We start from the raw sequence: 18,633 nt of genomic DNA on the forward strand, positions 1-18,633 counted from the left end.
GTCAGGTTCCTTCTCTCCATGACATCCAGAGACCTTCATGCTCCTCAATATAGTTGTGGCTATCATTTTGCATGCAGCCCTTTAAAAATACTGCATTACTGAGTGATCAGTAATTTACAGTCAGTCATAGTTTGGGGTTTTCTATCATCAGACACTGATGTGGGAGGGAGAAGGTTAAGGATGCTTCTCAGTACTTGTTCCACAAACTATTTTACCCATTTTCTAAAATTATCTTAATTCTTCCTCCAGCAATGTTGAGCTATCTCTTCATAGTCAAAAATGAGCTGCCTTCTGCCATAAAGTTTCTAATGGGAAAAGAAGAAACTTTTTCGTAAGTTGAATTAGTTCTGATACTCAGACTGTAGAATTTAACATTGTATAGTAAAGTTTAAGCATATGTTTACAAAAGCTTTGAAGCATTGGATACCCTTTAAGTTTGTCAAAGTAGATTTTCACAGGAATATCTCAGGGAGTTAATAAAAGACAAAATTGGGAAGGAGACGATGAATAGGGAATGAAACTTTAGTTGCCCTTTTTGCACACCAGCTTTTCATGAAGAATTTTGTTGTATACAAAACTCTTATCATAGAATCCAATATTTTACAGTGTTAGGCAACACTTGAAATATTGGGAACAATGCTAGTTAAAGATGTTATTTGTTTCCACGAGTTCTCAGTCTCTTACATGATTTTGCCCCTGAAACAAGGTCCACAGAGTGAAATTCTTTGCTACTAGCATATGAGCACTGCAGAATATTTATATAAATATAAATATTATAAGATTATAAGATTTTTATTTAAGATTTCTGCCCCTTATCGTTCTTTGGCATTTGCCAGCTACTTTAGTAGAGGGGTTTTTTTTATACCAGTTAATACCCCTTGCACTGGATTATATGGTGTGCTGCAGTGTAAGAGAAGGTTGTAGAGATAGAGATTCCATTCTTAGGCTTTCCTACTGTACTGGACCAAGCAATGGAAATAGGCCATACAGAAGATCACTAACACTGCCCCTTCTCCTCTTTCTTTCTTTACAGTAGGATGCAAAGCACTTTGGTAGAGGAGATGCAGACTTGGGCTAGCTAGTGCATGCCAGCCTGCTGGAGCCCGTTTTGCTGCTCCAGTCACGTGCCTGGGTGGTTTGGCAAATGACTTGTGGTGGCCCCTCAGCCCCACTGGGCTCTCTGGCCCACTGTGTGATCTTTCATTGTCGTGGCAGGGTGGCTTGTGTCAGGCTACAGAGGTGGTGGTTCTGCCTCTCAGACCCACACACTGATCTCCATGGTAGGGTAATACTTTGGTGACTCTGGAAATCTGCCCTACCTGAGTCAGAGCAGTGCCATGGATACCTAATGTGTCTACAAAGCCAAGATGTGATCCTTTCTCTCCTTTTTTAGGAACTTGTAGGGTAAGGAGACCAAAGATAGTTCTGTAAGTATAGCAATCAAAGAGGATGACTGAGTGAGGAAAACCAGAAAATGTTTAGGATGTGCTCATGGTATGGTTTTTTTAATGTTTTGTACAGGGAATGGTACGTGGATGGGCGGATTCTTGTTGTCGCGGTGACGCTTTTTATAATCCTCCCTTTATGTCTCCTGAAGAACTTAGGTAAGATGAAAATGCCATCATGAGAATCAAAAAGAGGAACCCAGATATTGTGCCACTGATGGCCAAACTGACAATTCAACTATAATAAGAAAAATATGCTCTCATTGTTATCTAAGCAGCCTCCCTGATCCAGAAATAATCTGTGTTCTGTGCATTTTGAAACAAGTAGGCCTAAATTATCACAGTGATTGAGCTCAGTATTAACCAGCTTTATCCACACAATTGTGGAAATTGATTTTACAAATTATAGTTAAGACGGTCTTCATTTCATAAGGTAATTCAATTTTATGTGTGGCCCATAAAAACAAGCTCACAACTGGTGAGATTACAAAAAATGTTACTTTTCTATCTGCATGAAATTTTTTACTGGTGAGGTTAATTGGAAGTATTGGACTTTGAAGTAAGATATGTACAGAGAATTGCATTTTGAGATGTGTTTGAATCCAGCTGCAATGGCAGTAGGTACACAGTACTTTTTAAAAACCATGCTGGTAACATTTGGCACCAAAGTCCATTTGGGATCTTCTTTTTTGAGACTCAGCTGACATGACTCAGGGAACCTGAGTCATATTCAGATTGCAATTGCACACTTTCAGGTTTTTTTCAATTATCATAGCCTCTTTTAAAACTAAAGTTAGTTAAACTGTGGTAAAGGTGACCCTGAGGAAGTCACAACAGGTCAGAGCAAAGCTTAGGCTTGCCCAAAAGCTAGGAGACTTGAAAGACTTTGGGAGACTCCCACACCAACAGGACATGCTCTTGTCCTGCCCAGAAGTTCACAACACATATTAAATGTTTGGAAAATTTGGATGGATGCATGGAAAATTTGAATTTTCCATGCAGAAGCAAAAAGCAGTAAAAACCAAGATAAGACTAATAAAATTATTCTGTATGAGACTTCCTCTTAATTTCTTTCAGGATACCTTGGCTATACCAGTGGATTTTCATTAAGCTGCATGGTATTTTTCCTGGTAGTGGTAAGTTCAGCTTGCTTTCTTTGTTGGATGAATCACTTGGAATCAGAATTGTTAAGGTGTTGGCGATGAAGAGACTGAAAAAGTCCAACTGTCAACCGAGCACCTTGTTCACCATTAAACTATGTCCTCAAGTGAAACATCCACTTGCGTGTTTTTGAACACTTTTAGGGATAGTGACTCCACCAGTTCCCTGGCCAGTCTTTCCAATGCTTCACCACTATTTCCATGTTAAAAAAAAATTCTTAATAACCAGTTTGAATGCCCCTTGGTGCAACTTAAGGTCATTTCCTCTCGTCCTGTCACTTGTTACCTGGAAGAAGAGGTTGAGCTCCACCTGGCTACAGCCTCCTATCAAGCAATTGTAGAGAGTAATAAGTTCCCTGCTCAGCCTCTTTTTCTCCAGGCTAAACATCCCCAGCTTCCTCAGCAGCTCCTCTTATGACTCACTCTCAGCCCTTTACCAGCTGTGCTGCCCTTCTCTGGATATGCTGTGGCACCTCAATGTCCTTCTTGTAGTGAGAGGCCCAGAACTGGAAACAGCACTCGAGGGAAAGCCTCACCAGTGCTGAGTACAGGGTATTGATCACTTCCCTAGTCCTGCTGGCCACACTATTGCTGATGCAGGTCAGGATGCCCACAATTCCACTGATATTTCAATTCTAATTTGCTTTTCATTATTATTTTAGCAATTAGCTATCTTCTCCTCTTATTCTAGGTTATTTACAAGAAGTTTCAAATTCCCTGTGATGGACAAGGGCTAAATGCAACATCATCTATCCTATCAAATAGCTCAGAACATACGTGTAAGCCAAAGTATGTTATCTTTAATTCCAAGGTATGTTTCTTTTTATAATACTTACTTCTAATTCACATAATATATGCACCTACACCCCATATTCTTATTCTGATCAGCACCACAAAGGGCCTGATTCTCCATGGTTCCACCTGTGATCCAGTGGTTGATGCACAACGGGTGTCCTTGCCCAGTGTTACAGAGATGCCATGGTGAATGTGTCCCCTTGCAGTCTTGTCCTGCCCTGGCAGTAGATGTGTTAAAGCTATGAGCCCAAGCTACCACTGGACAATAACTGCTCTCTTCAGGAGATTTTTCCTTTCCACTGCTGCTTACTATCCATGCTGCAACTGTGCCTTTAGGATGTTGCTCAGTAGAGGCTAAGTAGGTCACATCTCCATCCAAAGCCCAAAACCTATGTCTTGCAAACAAACCACTTCTTTGTAACAGGGTACACGTTTCTGTAGCCATGCAGTGAACTGGATTGTGAAAAGGATATGGTTGAAAGGTAATCCAGCAAAAATTTGGTTGCCTTTCAGCTGGATGCTTCCCTCCATCACCACACAGCTGCAGAAAAAGTTGGTCTAAGAGAATGTGAGAGGGCAGCTGTCTCTACGTGTAGGAGCAGGAGGATGGCTCCTGTCAGCTGTGCTGGGATGCAGTGTTCCTAGTGAAACAGCACCTTATCCATCAGGGCGTGGTCCTCAGGGCCTTAGTCGCTTTCATAGGGAATGTGCATTTATAGCAGAGGTGTGCAAAATGTATATTTTTAAAATTTAACCCACCAGCTTCAGTTGAAGAAGCCAAGTGAAACACTTTGGCTGTGGGTAACCATCACCCCAGATCCATCATGATGAACCAAGAATTAGTTAACTTGTTGTGCCATGGCAGCTTAGGGGTAGGTATATTTCAGTAAATTTTGAAGGGCAGTCTTCTTCTTCAGTGAGTGTCAGCATTTGCCTCAGTGCCAATGGAGGCACCTCGGAGGGATCAGTCCATCTGAATTAGGAGCTGAACTCCAGAGGCTTGCCCTCTGGGCCAACAATTTGCCAGTCATTTTAGCAGCTTCAGTGTGTGAGAGGAGAGACGGGACAGTTTCACAGAACAGAAGGACAACTGAGGTTGGCAGAGACCTGGAAATCACCTGGTCAAACCTCTGTGCTGAGGTAAGGCCACCTAGCACTGTGTCCAGGCAATTTCTGAATATCCCTACAGATGGAGACTCCACAACAGTACTGTGCTGTGAGTGAGGGAGAGGTGGCAAAGGCCTGGGCAAGGAAGGACCTCCGGAGAGCAACCAGCACATTTACTGAATCTGTCAGGCCTGGGGTGCACCATAGGATGTCTTGTGTGGGAAGGGGATGCCTGTGACCAGCACAAGCAGATCTCAGAGGGCAGGACAGAGCTGCACGTAGAATAGACTCATGTTGTCCTTAGAGGAGGACCTATTATTACCTATAATTTCAGGTATGTGACCTCTGCTCATACCTCCTCCCTCAGGAGAATGGAAGTGTCTGAGCACTGATACCATTTTTGAAGTTTGGCTGAGGACTGAAACCCACCCAAGTTGTTAGTGGAGAAGGGGCTGAGGTCCCATTTGGAGGCCTTCTGCCCTTTCTGGTGACATAATGGTCTTTCTCTTTCCCCAAGAAAAAGCATGCTCCCTCCACAGCTCTCCTGGTCCTTTTGTTGGCCTGTGAAATAAGGGATTCAGTCTGGTACCTTGAAATATCCATTTCTTTGTAAGTTCTGCATTCGTGTTCTCTTTTCTTACAGTCTGGATACGGGCTTCCTCTTCAGGACTTCAGCCTTAGCCCCATGGGTGTGCACCCCTCTCCATGCCAAGGCAGGGTAGCGTAGCCGTGACCCACCATACGTCCCTTTCACGCGTGACACTGTGACACTGTGCTAGTGATGGTGGCACTAGCTGGGCAGGCAGACCCATCCCAGGGGGCAAAGCCAGCAGCAGCGTGGCAAAGCCAGCTCTGTGCTCTGTGAGCACAGTCAGTGCTGCGCTGATGCCACCAACGCAAGACTTTGTCCTCCTGTTGAAAGCGCGCTGGTTTCCCCATTTCGTTAAACACATGCTAAGTGACAGGTCTTCTGCCTTCTCAGAAAGGCTCTCAGTGTTTGTTTGAAGAGTCCAGCGAGCTTGGAGCTGAGGTAGTTGAACATGGAACATTTCTTCAGACCACTGGGGAAAATACTTCTTAACTTATTTTCTGAAATTCTCTCTGAACAGACCGTGTACGCTTTGCCCACCATTGCTTTTGCATTTGTGTGCCACCCATCAGTCCTCCCGATTTACAGCGAACTTAAAGAGTAAGCCTTTTTTATTTTTTTTAAACAGTTTATTGTTTTGACCTGTTTTACATGGAAAATGTTAGCACAGAGATGCTCTGAGTCATTTGTACCACTCAGAGGTGTGCTTTAGTAACACTCATCAAGTGTGGCTGTCAGCTAGGAAATCTGTCCTCCCAGGCATGCTGTGCCCCTGGAGCAGGGGCGAGGGAGGTGGAGAATAATGCAATACTTGGGAGTTTTCCCTGGAAATACACAGCAGCCTGGGGAGAGCCAAGTTCTGCCAGTTGATATTTGGCACAGGAGAGGCGTGTGTTCTGCTAACAGTGTTTGTTCCACAGCTTTAGTGCAACTGAAAGTCTGTTGCAGTACCAGGAAAATAAAAGTGCTTTCAGCCTTACTGATACTAAAAGACCTTTGTTGGTACTGCTGTCTCACTGACACCTCCAGCTAGGATGGGCTGTGGGGAGCTGGAGACCAGCTCTGCTGTGACACTGCTGACAGCTCTGGGCAGCTACAGTGGGGTCCTGGGCCATGGGGGAGCCCCAGGGGAGAGATCAGGGTCTGTCAGACCCATGACTGCCCTCAGACACTTGCTGGGTGCTTTAAATTTCAAGTCACTTGAGCAGGTTCCAGGTACCTGTTAGGGCAACCTTGTGTGGGTTTAAAAGTCTGAGTTTAGGTACTGGAGTGCTCATACTTCAGAATAAATATCTAAAGATTAAATGTTTACACTTAATCTATTTTACAGGTCAGCATAAATCCAGTATTTTCTGCCCATGGGGACACAAATATTTCTCTGCAGTCATTCAAAACATTTTGGGGCTTTTTTCCTCTCTTAATAATTTTATGCTTCCTTCATTTTGACCTTTTAATTTAATTACCAAAGTGTTTCAGGGTCATCCTGTCTCCACATGGCTTCACTGTTTAAGCAGGTACAGACATGGAGCAGATCCACAGGTCACACCCACTATTTTTTCACTTAAGCCCCAAGAAGGGTCCTTTTCCCCAGTCCTTTTCTTCCTTGTGCAGCTGTCAGTGAGTTTCTGTTTTAAATGAAAATGCATTCATGAGTCTCCCCAGAATTACTATGCTTATGCAAACACCTAATACATTTTGAAACAGCTATGGAAAAATCCAGCCCAACCATTCTTATGTGTTCTTTTCTTGTTCTTTCTCCAGCCGTTCACAGAAAAAAATGCAGTTGGTTTCAAATATCTCATTTTTTGCCATGTTTCTGATGTACTTTATGACTGCCATATTTGGCTATTTGACTTTCTACGGTAAGTATGGGGTTCTTTACTGATTGGAGTAGAAAGGGGATACATGTAAAATCAACAGTGTATCCCAGCTGGAAAAGAAAGTCCCATCCACTTATATTAAAATACTTTTCCAAATAATTTTCCTTGTAGTTCTCATATTGTAGGTATAAATCCTTTTCTCCTCTTTCTCTGTGGATGAAATGCACAAGTGAAAGTATTATTTGCAAAAGGCATTTTCAAAATATGAGGGAGAGATTTGTTTTACAGAATTGAGGATTAGCTGGGCCCCACTAAGATTTTATTTTATTCCAAGGTCCTCACCTGAATGATGTGTGCATTGGTAATGGCTGAAGCATGCATATTTGCAAAAGTTGAGACAGATTTGAGAGCAGGTCCTAGGAAATAAGTAACAAATTGGCCATCACAGCTTTTTCACTTTCTTAGTAACACTTTCGTCATAGAGGCAACAGACCAAATGTTTTCTCTGTGTCCCTAGAGCTGACCTCTTAAGGTCTTGGTTAAACAAACTGGCAGTGAAGGTGGGGAAGCTTTGAGTGTTGTCCCAGCTCAGCCACCGAAGGATGATTATCTCAGTGTTTGAGACTCCTACCCTGTCTCTTTCCATGCATATCAATTCAGTAAACAAACAAATTATATTGTATCACTAAAGGATACAATATGCATGCCCTAAAGGCACAATTCTTAAGTAAAGTAAGATAAAATATGAATGTTGCCCAGGAACTCCCATATTCCAGTATCATGAGAATGTTGAAAAGTAGTGTTTTTTCCATGGACCGTTAAGGGGTTACAAGACAGGTGACAAAGCTGATGTTTGCCTTTTACCTCAGAGTCACCCATCAGTCTTCACCACCCTATTCTAAGTGGCATTTTTGTTACAACCTCCTCATTCATGATAATGTCCCTTGTGAGCCATCAACTGCAAGAGAAAAAAAACAAGTAAATATGAAATGTGGCTTTTTTTTTCCAAAGGTGTACCAAATCTCATATTTGCTTTCTCAAACTCTCATTCTGATTATGAGGCCTTGAGTATACATGTGTTGAAGTAACTTGAGGTCATCTGTTCTAATTTTCCCAATGAACCCACAAATAGGCTGCAAGTGACAACAGCATCAGCCGTTCTCATCCAGCTGCTCCCATCTAACACATTTTCGTAGAGATGCATCAAATTAGCAGCCCCAGGGAGCAAGTGGGTGTAAATCAGCATGGACCCCTTCGCTTTGGCAGGGAGGAGATTCTGATGTGATTGCCCCAGGGATCTGAGGAGGCAGATCTGTGGCGCTCCTCTCTGGGAAGCTCCCACATCCCTCAAGGACGAGGGTCTGGAGTCCATGGAGGAGGTAGGGGCTGCGTCCTTCTGGCCCTCCTGAGGGGGAATGGCGGAGGAATCCCTGGGGTGTCTTGTGTGCCTCTCCCCACATTAGGCATCCCTGCTCTCCAGCACTGACAGCCCATAGGTGGAAGCTGTGGAGAGCTCTGCTGGGGCTTCTGCAGTGTCACTGCAGTGACAGGCTGCAAAAAAGACACTGAGGGAATGTAGAATTCCTCCATAAAATTCCTTCATTCTTCCCCTTGAGACCAAAAAGATCTTACCTTTCATATGTTCACTTACAGTGTTCTAACCCTCTTCTCTACCCTTACCTGGGTAAGAACAGTATTTTTATTGTGACCATTTCTTCTTTACACCAATAGTACTTGTCTGTTTGCTGTGTTCTCAAAAGTGTTGCAGTGATGACTATATTTACATTGCAGAATTACAGAAAAGAGGTGTTTTTCTTCCCCTAAAAGGTCACAGTGTGGTTGGGCTCTGTGGTGTATCTAGCTGAAAGGAAAACAGACCTTCAACTGTAAGCCTTGCCCTTCACTTCCTACCTGGCTGCAGCCCGTGAGCGGTACAGAAGTTGCAGTCTGTGCTTGCAGGAGCAGAGTAAGCTCTGTGTTGCAGAAGCTGTGCATGTGCCCGGCTTGAAAACCCCACTCCTGATCTGCAGGGAGGTGGGAGAGCGTTTTCTTTCTCCTGGTGGGGATTCAGGCACTGCCTAGGTGGTGTTGACCTGTGGTCTCTACCCAGAAGGGCGCCCTGGGGGGAGTGTAGGCATTTTGCCACAGAACAGATCCCTCTGCCTCCAGGAATACATGAGGTTTTCCCAAGTGCCAAAGATGGTAAATTAGACGTGGCCACTGAGTTCCCTTTAAGAGCTGTTATGTTTTACCACCAGCTTTCTAAGATTAGCAAGCAGAAACAAGGGCCTAAAAAGGGGCAGCAAGTGTGTTTGGTGGCATGCTTAACAGCCACCCCTTTAGGTTATTGCTCCTGGATATTTAAAAATTACAAAGCAAACATGTAGGTCCCTCAGCAACTTGGTTTTCCTGCTGGTTAGTACACGCAGACCTGCTCTGCACTATTTATCACAGCTTCAAGGCAACATTTTGGCAGGAGGTTGTATTAAAATATTGCCAGCACCTCCCTGTTAAGCACCCCCTGTGATTTGTCTTGGCTGCTGGGGCTGCTGGCCAGCGTGGAGCTGAGCTGCAGGCTCTGCTGGCAGCCCTCAGAGGAGCTGCTGAAGGATTTGAGTGCAAATGTCAGAGTGTCCTGCTGAGAGCTGACCTGAGATAGGCTTTGTTCTCAGTTGAGAACAGGGGCACTGCTTTTTGCTGGAAGTTTATTTGCTGTTTTAACGAATTTAGCTCAAGACCTTGCAGTTTATGTTAAGTTCAGCCATTGCAGTGCATGTGTTTATTTTTATATCATTTGGAACTTTAAAAAAGTCCACAGAACCAATTAAAAATAGCTAATTTCACTTCACCTATTTTTGTATAAATGTATATATGTAAGCAAGCTTTCGTGTATGTCTCACTGTTGTCTTTTCTACAGTGAAAATTACCTTAGACTCAGGCATGTGCTGTCATGAATTGAAATGCATTCCTAAATCAGGCCTCCAAAGAATTAATCTGGAATAATGGGATCATTGGGATTTTGTTTAAAGTGCTGTATTAACTCAAGGATGTTTCATTCCATACTCTTTTGTTTACAGATAAATCACTTGTTGTTCAAGAAGGCTGTTGTTAAGCAATGATTTTTGTGGACTAATTGCCTTTTTGCCAGAACACTTACCTTACTGTCTTTCCCATAGAGAATGTGCAGTCAGATCTGCTTCACAAATACCAGAGCAAAGATGACATCCTCATCCTGACTGTGCGCTTGGCTGTGATCGTGGCAGTGATTCTCACTGTGCCAGTGTTGTTTTTCACTGTAAGTAAAAAGGTCTACATGGTTTGGAAGTTGGTAACAGCTGTACACAGCACATTTCCTCAAACCACAATCCAGTGGTGGCTGAGACAAGAGCGTTGCAGCTACAAAAAGAGCTTGAGCTTGGATTAGTCTTTTCTCATGCCAGATGCCCACTAACTTCTGGAGAAGTTCTCTATACAGTAAATAAATGAATCACTTTTGGTCTTAAATCTGTTTTAAATTGAATCCACAAGGATCCTCTCTTATGTCACATCACTTTACTGGAGCAGGCTCAGAGGTGAAGTTCTTTTTAAAGTGCAGAAGGATTCAAAAAGGCATGTTAGAAAGAGAGGAATATCCTACTGCACATGCACATGTACCTACAGTTCTGGAATAAAAATTACCTCAGGCAACCCAAAATTTCTGACAGATCTATGCAGCACTTGTCACATGAATAACCAATTAAAATAAACATGGGAAGCTCATAGACTGTTCTTGACAGAAAACTTCCTCTCTCTCTCCCACTACAGGTGCGTTCGTCATTATTCGAGATGGCCAGAAAAACAAAATTTGACTTATGCCGTCATATTTTTGTTACTTTGGTTCTTTTGATTATCATCAACCTGTTAGTCATTTTTATCCCATCCATGAAGGATATTTTTGGAGTTGTAGGTAGAGTATCCTGGTTTTGTCCTCCTAATAAAAAACAGTTGCTAATCAGCAACGCAATAATTAGCTGTTGCTGACAGTTAACAAAACTCTTTCATTTGAATTTTGCAGGGGTCACTTCTGCCAACATGCTGATCTTCATTCTTCCTTCATCGTTGTATTTAAAAATTACACAGCAGGATGGATCAAAGTTGACTCAGAGGATTTGGGTATGAATTCCATTCCCATCGATGCAACACCTCCATCTTGTCATTCTCTTTAATGTGCTAGGTGCAAAGCAGACCTAATCTGAACATATGTGTGAGCTCCTTTACATTACATTCCCTCTGTACTTCAGTCAGCTGGCAGCTGTGCTTGCCCTTCTCCTTTGCTTACCCTGGGAGTCCCCTGGTGGAGGGGCCGTGCCATGCACAGCATCTTGTGTTTTGGGGAGACCCTTCTCTGTGGGATGAGGTACTTCCCTGGCTGGCAAGCAGAAGCAGCTGTCAGCAGGGTACAGGGCGCCCACTTCAACAAGCCTTTCAGTGCAGCAAGCTCTCTCTGCTTCTGTGTGTTGATCCAGAAAGCATGCAAAGTGCTCTATTTGCAGTATTCCTCATGGTTTTAATGGACCTGAGTCAGACCTAGGGTGGTTCCACACGAAGAAGCCAGCTGAAGTGTTATGTTAGCTGTTTGGCATGCTTGAGCAAATAGGAATGGACCTTGGAAAGATTTCCTGTGAGCTCCAGAGAGTGCTGCAGCTGAAAAGATGCAACACTCCTGTGTATTCCCAGTCTAATGGGGCATGCACTGGAATCATTGTACAGTTAGACCTTTCTTCTCTGAGCAAACAGGTAGGAAACTTGTTTCACTTTGGTTGCATCCACAGATCCCATGATGGAAGGTCTGAACTTAGATGAACACATATCCGACAGGAAGAATATACTGATTACTGTGAGGCTTTGGAAAGAGCAGGTTGATCAGTCCTAAAAACAGACCCACTTAATCATCTTTAGAGGTGATTAGTGTTTAAGAAGGGAATTGAAAGGAGAAAAAAAATTAGTTTCGTGTTCAGCAAGTAATTATTAATGGCACTAATCTGTTTAATTATCTGTTGGTCTTGTCTTTACCAGAAGTGCTAGCTCATTTTAGCTGATGACTTTATTACATCAGCTTGTACATATTCTTAAGAGAAGTTAACATACTTGAATTAATTGTCTTTTTATTTGTTAATCTTCTCTCCTTTTTATTTTGTTGTTTCAGGCTTATCTTTTTTTGGCACTGGGGGTATTGTTTTCCCTGGTGAGCATTCCCTTGGTCATCTATGACTGGGTACAATCAGGAGGCAGTGCTGAAGGCCACTGAAGTTCACCTTCTTCTCAAAAGAAGATACCCCTGTTTGCTACACACCAAAATCGCAACCATCCGTTCTGTTGTCTGTTCCACCTTTTGTGAGTTTACTCAAATCAAATCCAAATAATGATTATCCAGTACTGAAAATACTGTCATGGGAGTATTTTCTTGCAGAAAACACCCATTCTTCCAGCAGGCGTGTTACTCTCTGATCAGCAAAAAGTCTGTGTTAATTGTCCATGAGATTATATAGGGCATCACTTATAGAAATTCGTCGCAATTAGTCTCCCCTCTTCCACACATGAATTGCATTGTTCCATTATTTTCCTTAGCCCTCCAGCCACAAGCTCTGCTCCTTTAGGGCAGCAGTGCTTGTTGCTATCAATTCCAACTGGAGTGTTGTCCGTTCACATCCTTCCCCCCTCTTTTAGCCAAAACTCTGCTCTCTAATTGTATGTATCTGGTTTGTTGGTTTGTTTGTTCCAGGCACCATTTGCCTCACTGGGTTAAGTGTAGCATTCTGGATACAGGCATGAAAAGCACCATGAGAGCGTAGCTGAGTGCTGTGTAAGCGTAGGTCCTAAATCCGGTGCTTCTCTGATGTTTTGGGGGCAAACCAGGCCCAGGGCTTGGTCCATTCATGGCTCTGGGGAACAGACTGTGTGTGTCTGTGTGTGTGTGTGTGTCTTTGTGATGTGGACCAGGGAGCAGGAGAAGGACAGACACCACCACCAGCCACTATTCCTCTGTCACACTTGAGCTGGAAGTTGACCAGAACTTGACCCCAAACCATGAGTACTTGAGTCTGAAGAGAAGCAGGCATTTGAAGATTTCCATAAGAAGTCTGCATTTTCTTCAGCATTAAATTGTTTAGTAATGCCCCATTGGTCTCAGAAAAAAAAATACCAAGCTCCAGTTTATCAAAACCTATGCATTTAATCATACATCATGCCCTTTCCATACCTTGTAGGGACTGGCTCCTCTCGTGTGTCTTACCCTCCTCCCACTGAAGTCAGTGGGGTCTTTGATAGCAGTGGTAGCAGGATTTGACTCACTCTGCCAAACTACTAGATTTCTAACGGAAATTGAAATCTGCAACATTTATTTAACTGAACAGAAATACTTTTTATATTTAAAAGATTTCATTTACATTTTTCATTAGTTCTGCATACCAATTAGAAGATATTCTACTAGCAGAAACACTGTAACTTGCAACAGTTGTCCACAGAATAAGCATTTGCCTAATGCCTTATAGCTGGTGTAGAGAACCACATGTAGAGACTCAAAAGCTAAGCAGATGATCACTCACTGTCCTGAGCAGGCATCTTCTATTAGTGCACTGCCAGCAGCATAAACATGTTCACTTTATGTCATTCACCATGTGAGCTAAGGAGTGTCTCAGAATATGAACGTGGCTCCCCTGAAAGAACTGATTGCTGGAGGGATCCCCGCTTCATGCCCAAGGGCTGTGATGCCCTTGGTATGCTCAGACCATACCTGTCCATATGCAGTGACCCTCTTGTTCTCAGTAGCTGCTTCATTGACAGCTACCTTTGTAACTGTGGAAGCAGACCATCATCAGCTGTGAGGAACCTGTCATTGCAACTTACTCTTTTTAAGGTTAGGGATAGAGCATTTGGGATCTTGGGATTTCTGTGAGCTACTGAATTGCCCCAGTTGCCATTACCTTGTAATGTAACACCTCACTATCACTTCAAGTCACTGAGAGTTGAGATCACAGAACGCATCTCAGGACTCTGAAAGTTGGTTTCTAAAGATAACATCCAGAGAGGTTAGTTTTGGGCCTTCCTAGAAATTTGGGCATTGAGATGCAGATTGTTCATGCTGCAGAAACTAAGCCTACTAAGCCCAGACTGCCAGATTTGTACCTTAGCATGGGCAGTGAGGTGCTTGCCTCTGATGCTACTTCACTGTGATCCAGAAATACGGCAGAGTGGATTCCACAAGCTTCCAAACTACTTGGAGTAGCCCAGCAGCAAGAACAAAACTGGAAACCTCCCAGCAAGGTCTCTGGTGCATCATTCTTTCTCCCAAGCACCCCCTAGCCCAGCCTTTAACATACAAACTGCTGAGCTACCTGGAACCCATGCACTAAGGTACAAGGGACCTTCCTGTGGGTGGTCTCAGACCCTTATCTGTGATGGTGCAGGTCACTGGTTCTTTCTGTGCTGTCCCCTTATGGGACTGATCCCTGCCCTTATTCTCAGAGAAGTCCTTACCATAGCCTACAAGACCAGATGTTAGGCAAGCTCTAGGGAGAAGAGCCTGTGCTTTGTTCCTATCTCTTTGTGCCTCATTCCAGGCATCTTCTCAGCCTGGGATGTAAATGTATGGTTTTCCTTTTGCAGGCACCCAACCCTCAGTGGTCACTGCAGCAGAAGCCCAGCATCTCACTCCACTCTCTGACTCAGCTTGCTGAGGTTGCATTTCAGGTTTTGAGGTGCCTTATAATCTCTCTGGATCTTATCCTAAAAACCTAACTCAGACCTGAGAATGCTGTGCAGTGTTATCCTTAATATGCTACCAGGCTCTCCTGCTTTCCTCTCCCTTTGTCTTTCTTCTACTACTGATTAATGAGCAGCACAGTGCTGTGCACTGGGGGGTTGTGAGAGACAAGATCCTGGGAAAGATTTTCAAGTATCCAGGTATGAGCTAGAGGTCTGATCTGCTGCACAGGATTCCAGCAAGATCCCATATGTGACATCTCCCTCCTCCTTCCCCCCACCCCCCCCAATAGTCTGTAGTCTGCTGTTTGAAATATGAACCATTGAGTTTTGGCACCCAACTTCCTTCGACTTGAAGGGCTGTTGGGTCAGTGATTGTTCATCTTCCTAAACCTCCTCCATCACTATTCCTCTCTCTTCTCTTTGCTATTCTGCCTTCTCCTTTTCCCCAGTTTATTTGTATACTGGAATTTTACTGAATAAATAGGGAGAATGAGCTGAGTGTGCATAGAAGTGAAATTACCCAAGGTACTGAACCACCAAAGCATGTCTTATATACTGAAAAATAGATACCCAAAATATTAAGTCTTTAAACAGACTTTGTTTCTGGGTCTCATTAAAAAAAAAAAAAAGAAAAAAAAGAGGGAATTTTGCTTAGACTGATTTACTGGCATCATATTTATAGATATTTATGGAAAGGAATCATGTGTTTTTTGATGTCTGTGGTAATGAACGTGAAATAACGTGCTTTTTGTTTTCTCATCAGGTTTATACATTCTTAACAGAATGCAATAGACCCTGCTGTAACTGTCAACATCAGTGATGGATGACAATATTTGTATGAGGTTATCTGTAAAATGTACTGCTGTTATTCAGTTCATTTGGAATAGTGAACCTGTAGCCACGATTGTTCGAGTTCCCACATTTTAGTTAGGATTTTAAGAGCACAGTGAAATGCTGTAGGAGTTTCTCTGTTGTAAAATTAATAGGAACCAGAGTACCATATCTACTTAGTAGGTGATAGCATGCTTTCTTTTCATAGAGAGTTTATCACTATTGTGAGCACTGCAAATGTCATAGACTGGATGCAAAATTGCTCCTAATAACTGCAACAAAAAACTTTACATTCTTATTTGTGTAGTAGCAACAATCAAGTGGTGAGGGACAAGGAAGGACTAATTAGAAGCAGGGATTACTAATAAGATTGTAAGAGTTAATCCTACACTTAAAAGACAGCCTTGCTGCCTCTCCTAGTCCACAACACATTGCAAAGAAAATAGTTACGGGCTTACAGCAGCCGTAATACAGCTGCCCTTCTCTGTCCAATGGCAAACATGCCTAGGTAGTAAAACACAATAAATTGTTATTTGGGAACAGTGTCTCGGGGCAGTGACCTCTCTGGGTGATGCATGCTCCTGGTCAGAGGGCCAATGCCAAATCTGTGCACCAGCACAGACCTTTTGTAGAGCTGACACAGACCAAGGGGTGCCTGGCACACGTGCAAGCCTAGGGCACAAGAGCTGGTGTCATCCTGCGAGGTCAGGGGATGGGAATGCTCATCCACTCCGAGGGCTGCTCTTCTGAGCCACATATGAACCCAAAGCCTGTGCTTCACCTGAAATAGGTCACACATGCAAGTGTGGGTTGGATGGTGTGTGGGTTTTGTCTGTACATCTGCCTTACAATGCATAAGCGCAACACAGCTCTCTGATATTGAGTATTAAACAGTAATAATTAATGGTATGTCTAGTTTAAATTTATACATCTCTTTGCTTGAACCTTACATTAAGGCTAAAGAGCATCTCGGTCAAAACAAAACTTTCATGTGGTGGTGTCCCACCTCCAATCCTACTGCCCCACCCCAGTGCCTGTAGGAGAAAGGCACCACAGAATGTACTCAGCTCCATCAGCAGCTCCATGAGATGGCTTTATCAGCTGACGCCACGGTGCTTTCATAAACAAATCCCCAGAGCCCTTGGCGTCAGAAAATCCTTATTTCCTGTAACGTACAGCAAAGAATGTTTTATTTGTATCTAATGTAAGGATTTCTGTAATGAACTGTGAAAAAAAAAAAAGATAATGAATTAATAAAAGGTACTGGGCTAGAAAGTTTAGAATTCACAAATTGTACACATACCTATGTTTCTGAAGACAAATCTATGCAGTTGTGTTGTAGGAAATTTCAATTTTATGTACATATATATTGTAAATAAATAGGATGCTGTATATTTTTGCAGTTGGTTATCCCCTATGAATGGAAGTGTTGAGATAGGCTCTGCATATTAAGAATAATTTTAATAGAAATACAAATACTTTAGCTTCTTAGCAAAATGTATATCCTTTTCTTTCTCCCAAGAGTTCACAAGTTAAATCCTAAACTTGAAATTATAATTACATCCCTAAAGTAAAAAGAGAAATAAAAGGTCCAGTTAAATTGCTAGGATTAATTCCAGTGCATGACTCCCTGTTTTCTCAACAGCAAGTCTACCAGTCTTCCTGTTGGGTAAAATATCTCCCTTGTTAAAGGGCCCCTTTGGTACCCAGATCCCTCCTACCTTCTCAGCTGGGATCAGTTGGGAGGAAGGTGCTGAGAAGGGTTTATGGAAGAAACCATGGCAAACTGCAGCCAGCAGTTTGACCTAGCATTATGCTGTGTTTTATCCAGGCGTGTATTTACCCAACTAGTACAAACAGAAGTCAGGGCAGAGCTTCGGCATTTCCATTTTCAGCCACCAGAATGCCAGTAGTTCAGAAAAAAAAAGTATGATAAGCCAGGGTTCAGCAGCAACCAGAGCGATTGGTGCCATTTCCAGCCCCCTCCCTTCCTGCAGAGTCCTGCGGCTGGTCTGCCTCATACTCTGCTGCTCTCATGAGACCAAAATGCTGGCACCTGAGGCTGCCAAGAGCTTCCCTGGCCAGGGACTGCTTGCACATCCCACTCTGTGAACAGGCAGAGGTCGTTGGACTGCTGAAAAATGGAGGTTAAGAAATGCATCTAAAAATAATTGTGGGTTTTTTCCATGTTTACTTTATGAGCTTGGATGAAAATGAAACTTGAAATAACATTTGCTTTTATCATGAGCACAAATTTGAGGGGAAAACCCTATATACAGTCAGTTCTACAGAACTTTTCAAATTAATACCAGTGTATGTTTTGTTTTCAGTGTTATAGCCAACAAAATATAAACTGAAAAGGTATTTTTCCACTAGACTTGAACTTTTCATTGTTTATATAAACCTGGTTTTAGTGTCCCAACATATGCTAAGGCTCACACAGATCCAGTATAAACAATGTTGTTTGAATGATGTATGCTTCATACAAGCTCATGTCTAATAGATTGTTGAAGTGAGTCATTGGTAATATTTTGCTCCTTTTAACATCACCTCTTAACTTTGTGCTGCTCATATCCAAATAAACAACACAGTTTTTCAGTTTCTATGTGTAAATAAAATGTATCAAGTTCTATGATCTCTATATTACCTCTTGGTTTTTAAACATTAAAATTGGGATCTTAATTAATGTTGAGACCATACTCATTCTTCCAAAGGGATGACGATGTATCATTTTAATGGCTTGAACAACAAATGCTCTCTTACTCTTTATCCAAGTATTTTCACTGAATTTAGGGCATGCAGCTCTTGCAAAGCCAACTACATTAGATTTGGTTCAGTATACACAGCAAAGCATCAACAAACAGCTATGGAACATTAAGGTGAAGTTTCTGAAACAGTTTTAGAGGGACCTGAAACTTGGACAGATGGTTGCTATAGCCTGCAGTTGCTGAAGATGACAGCATTCCTCAAGGCCAGTACTTGTTTCTGCCAGCTTCTAGAAGACTGTCTGAATGCTTGCCAGTCTGTTTCAAGGTTAAATCAGGCAATTTAACTTAAAGGGCTGGTGTTAAGTTGGGTTTAAGATGTCAAACTGGTGCCTGAAGTGACCAAACCCCTGCCAGACTTTTTCTCAGCTATGGAAG

General features: G+C 42.7%; 1 protein-coding gene across 2 annotated transcripts in view; it reads left to right on the plus strand.

Annotated features, from left to right (window-relative positions):
- SLC38A1 (solute carrier family 38 member 1) overlaps positions 1-18,176 on the plus strand; it is a 42,498-nt gene extending 24,322 nt beyond the window's left edge. Inside the window, exons 7-17 of one of the 2 annotated variants that reach the window (XR_010783708.1) lie at positions 250-331; positions 1,522-1,604; positions 2,523-2,581; positions 3,297-3,416; positions 5,617-5,696; positions 6,858-6,958; positions 10,093-10,211; positions 10,721-10,862; positions 10,971-11,068; positions 12,102-12,289; positions 15,423-18,176. Coding sequence is in view for 1 of the 2 variants with exons in the window: in XM_066550258.1 (XP_066406355.1) it covers positions 250-331; positions 1,522-1,604; positions 2,523-2,581; positions 3,297-3,416; positions 5,617-5,696; positions 6,858-6,958; positions 10,093-10,211; positions 10,721-10,862; positions 10,971-11,068; positions 12,102-12,203 (986 nt within the window). In the remaining variant the exon portion in view is untranslated. Of the gene's footprint in view, positions 1-249; positions 332-1,521; positions 1,605-2,522; positions 2,582-3,296; positions 3,417-5,616; positions 5,697-6,857; positions 6,959-10,092; positions 10,212-10,720; positions 10,863-10,970; positions 11,069-12,101 lie in introns of both variants that reach the window. The other variant, XM_066550258.1, reaches the window with a different exon arrangement.
- Positions 18,177-18,633: the final 457 nt, after the last annotated feature.

This window comes from Molothrus aeneus, chromosome 5, assembly GCF_037042795.1.
Source record: "Molothrus aeneus isolate 106 chromosome 5, BPBGC_Maene_1.0, whole genome shotgun sequence".
NCBI lineage: Eukaryota > Metazoa > Chordata > Aves > Passeriformes > Icteridae > Molothrus > Molothrus aeneus.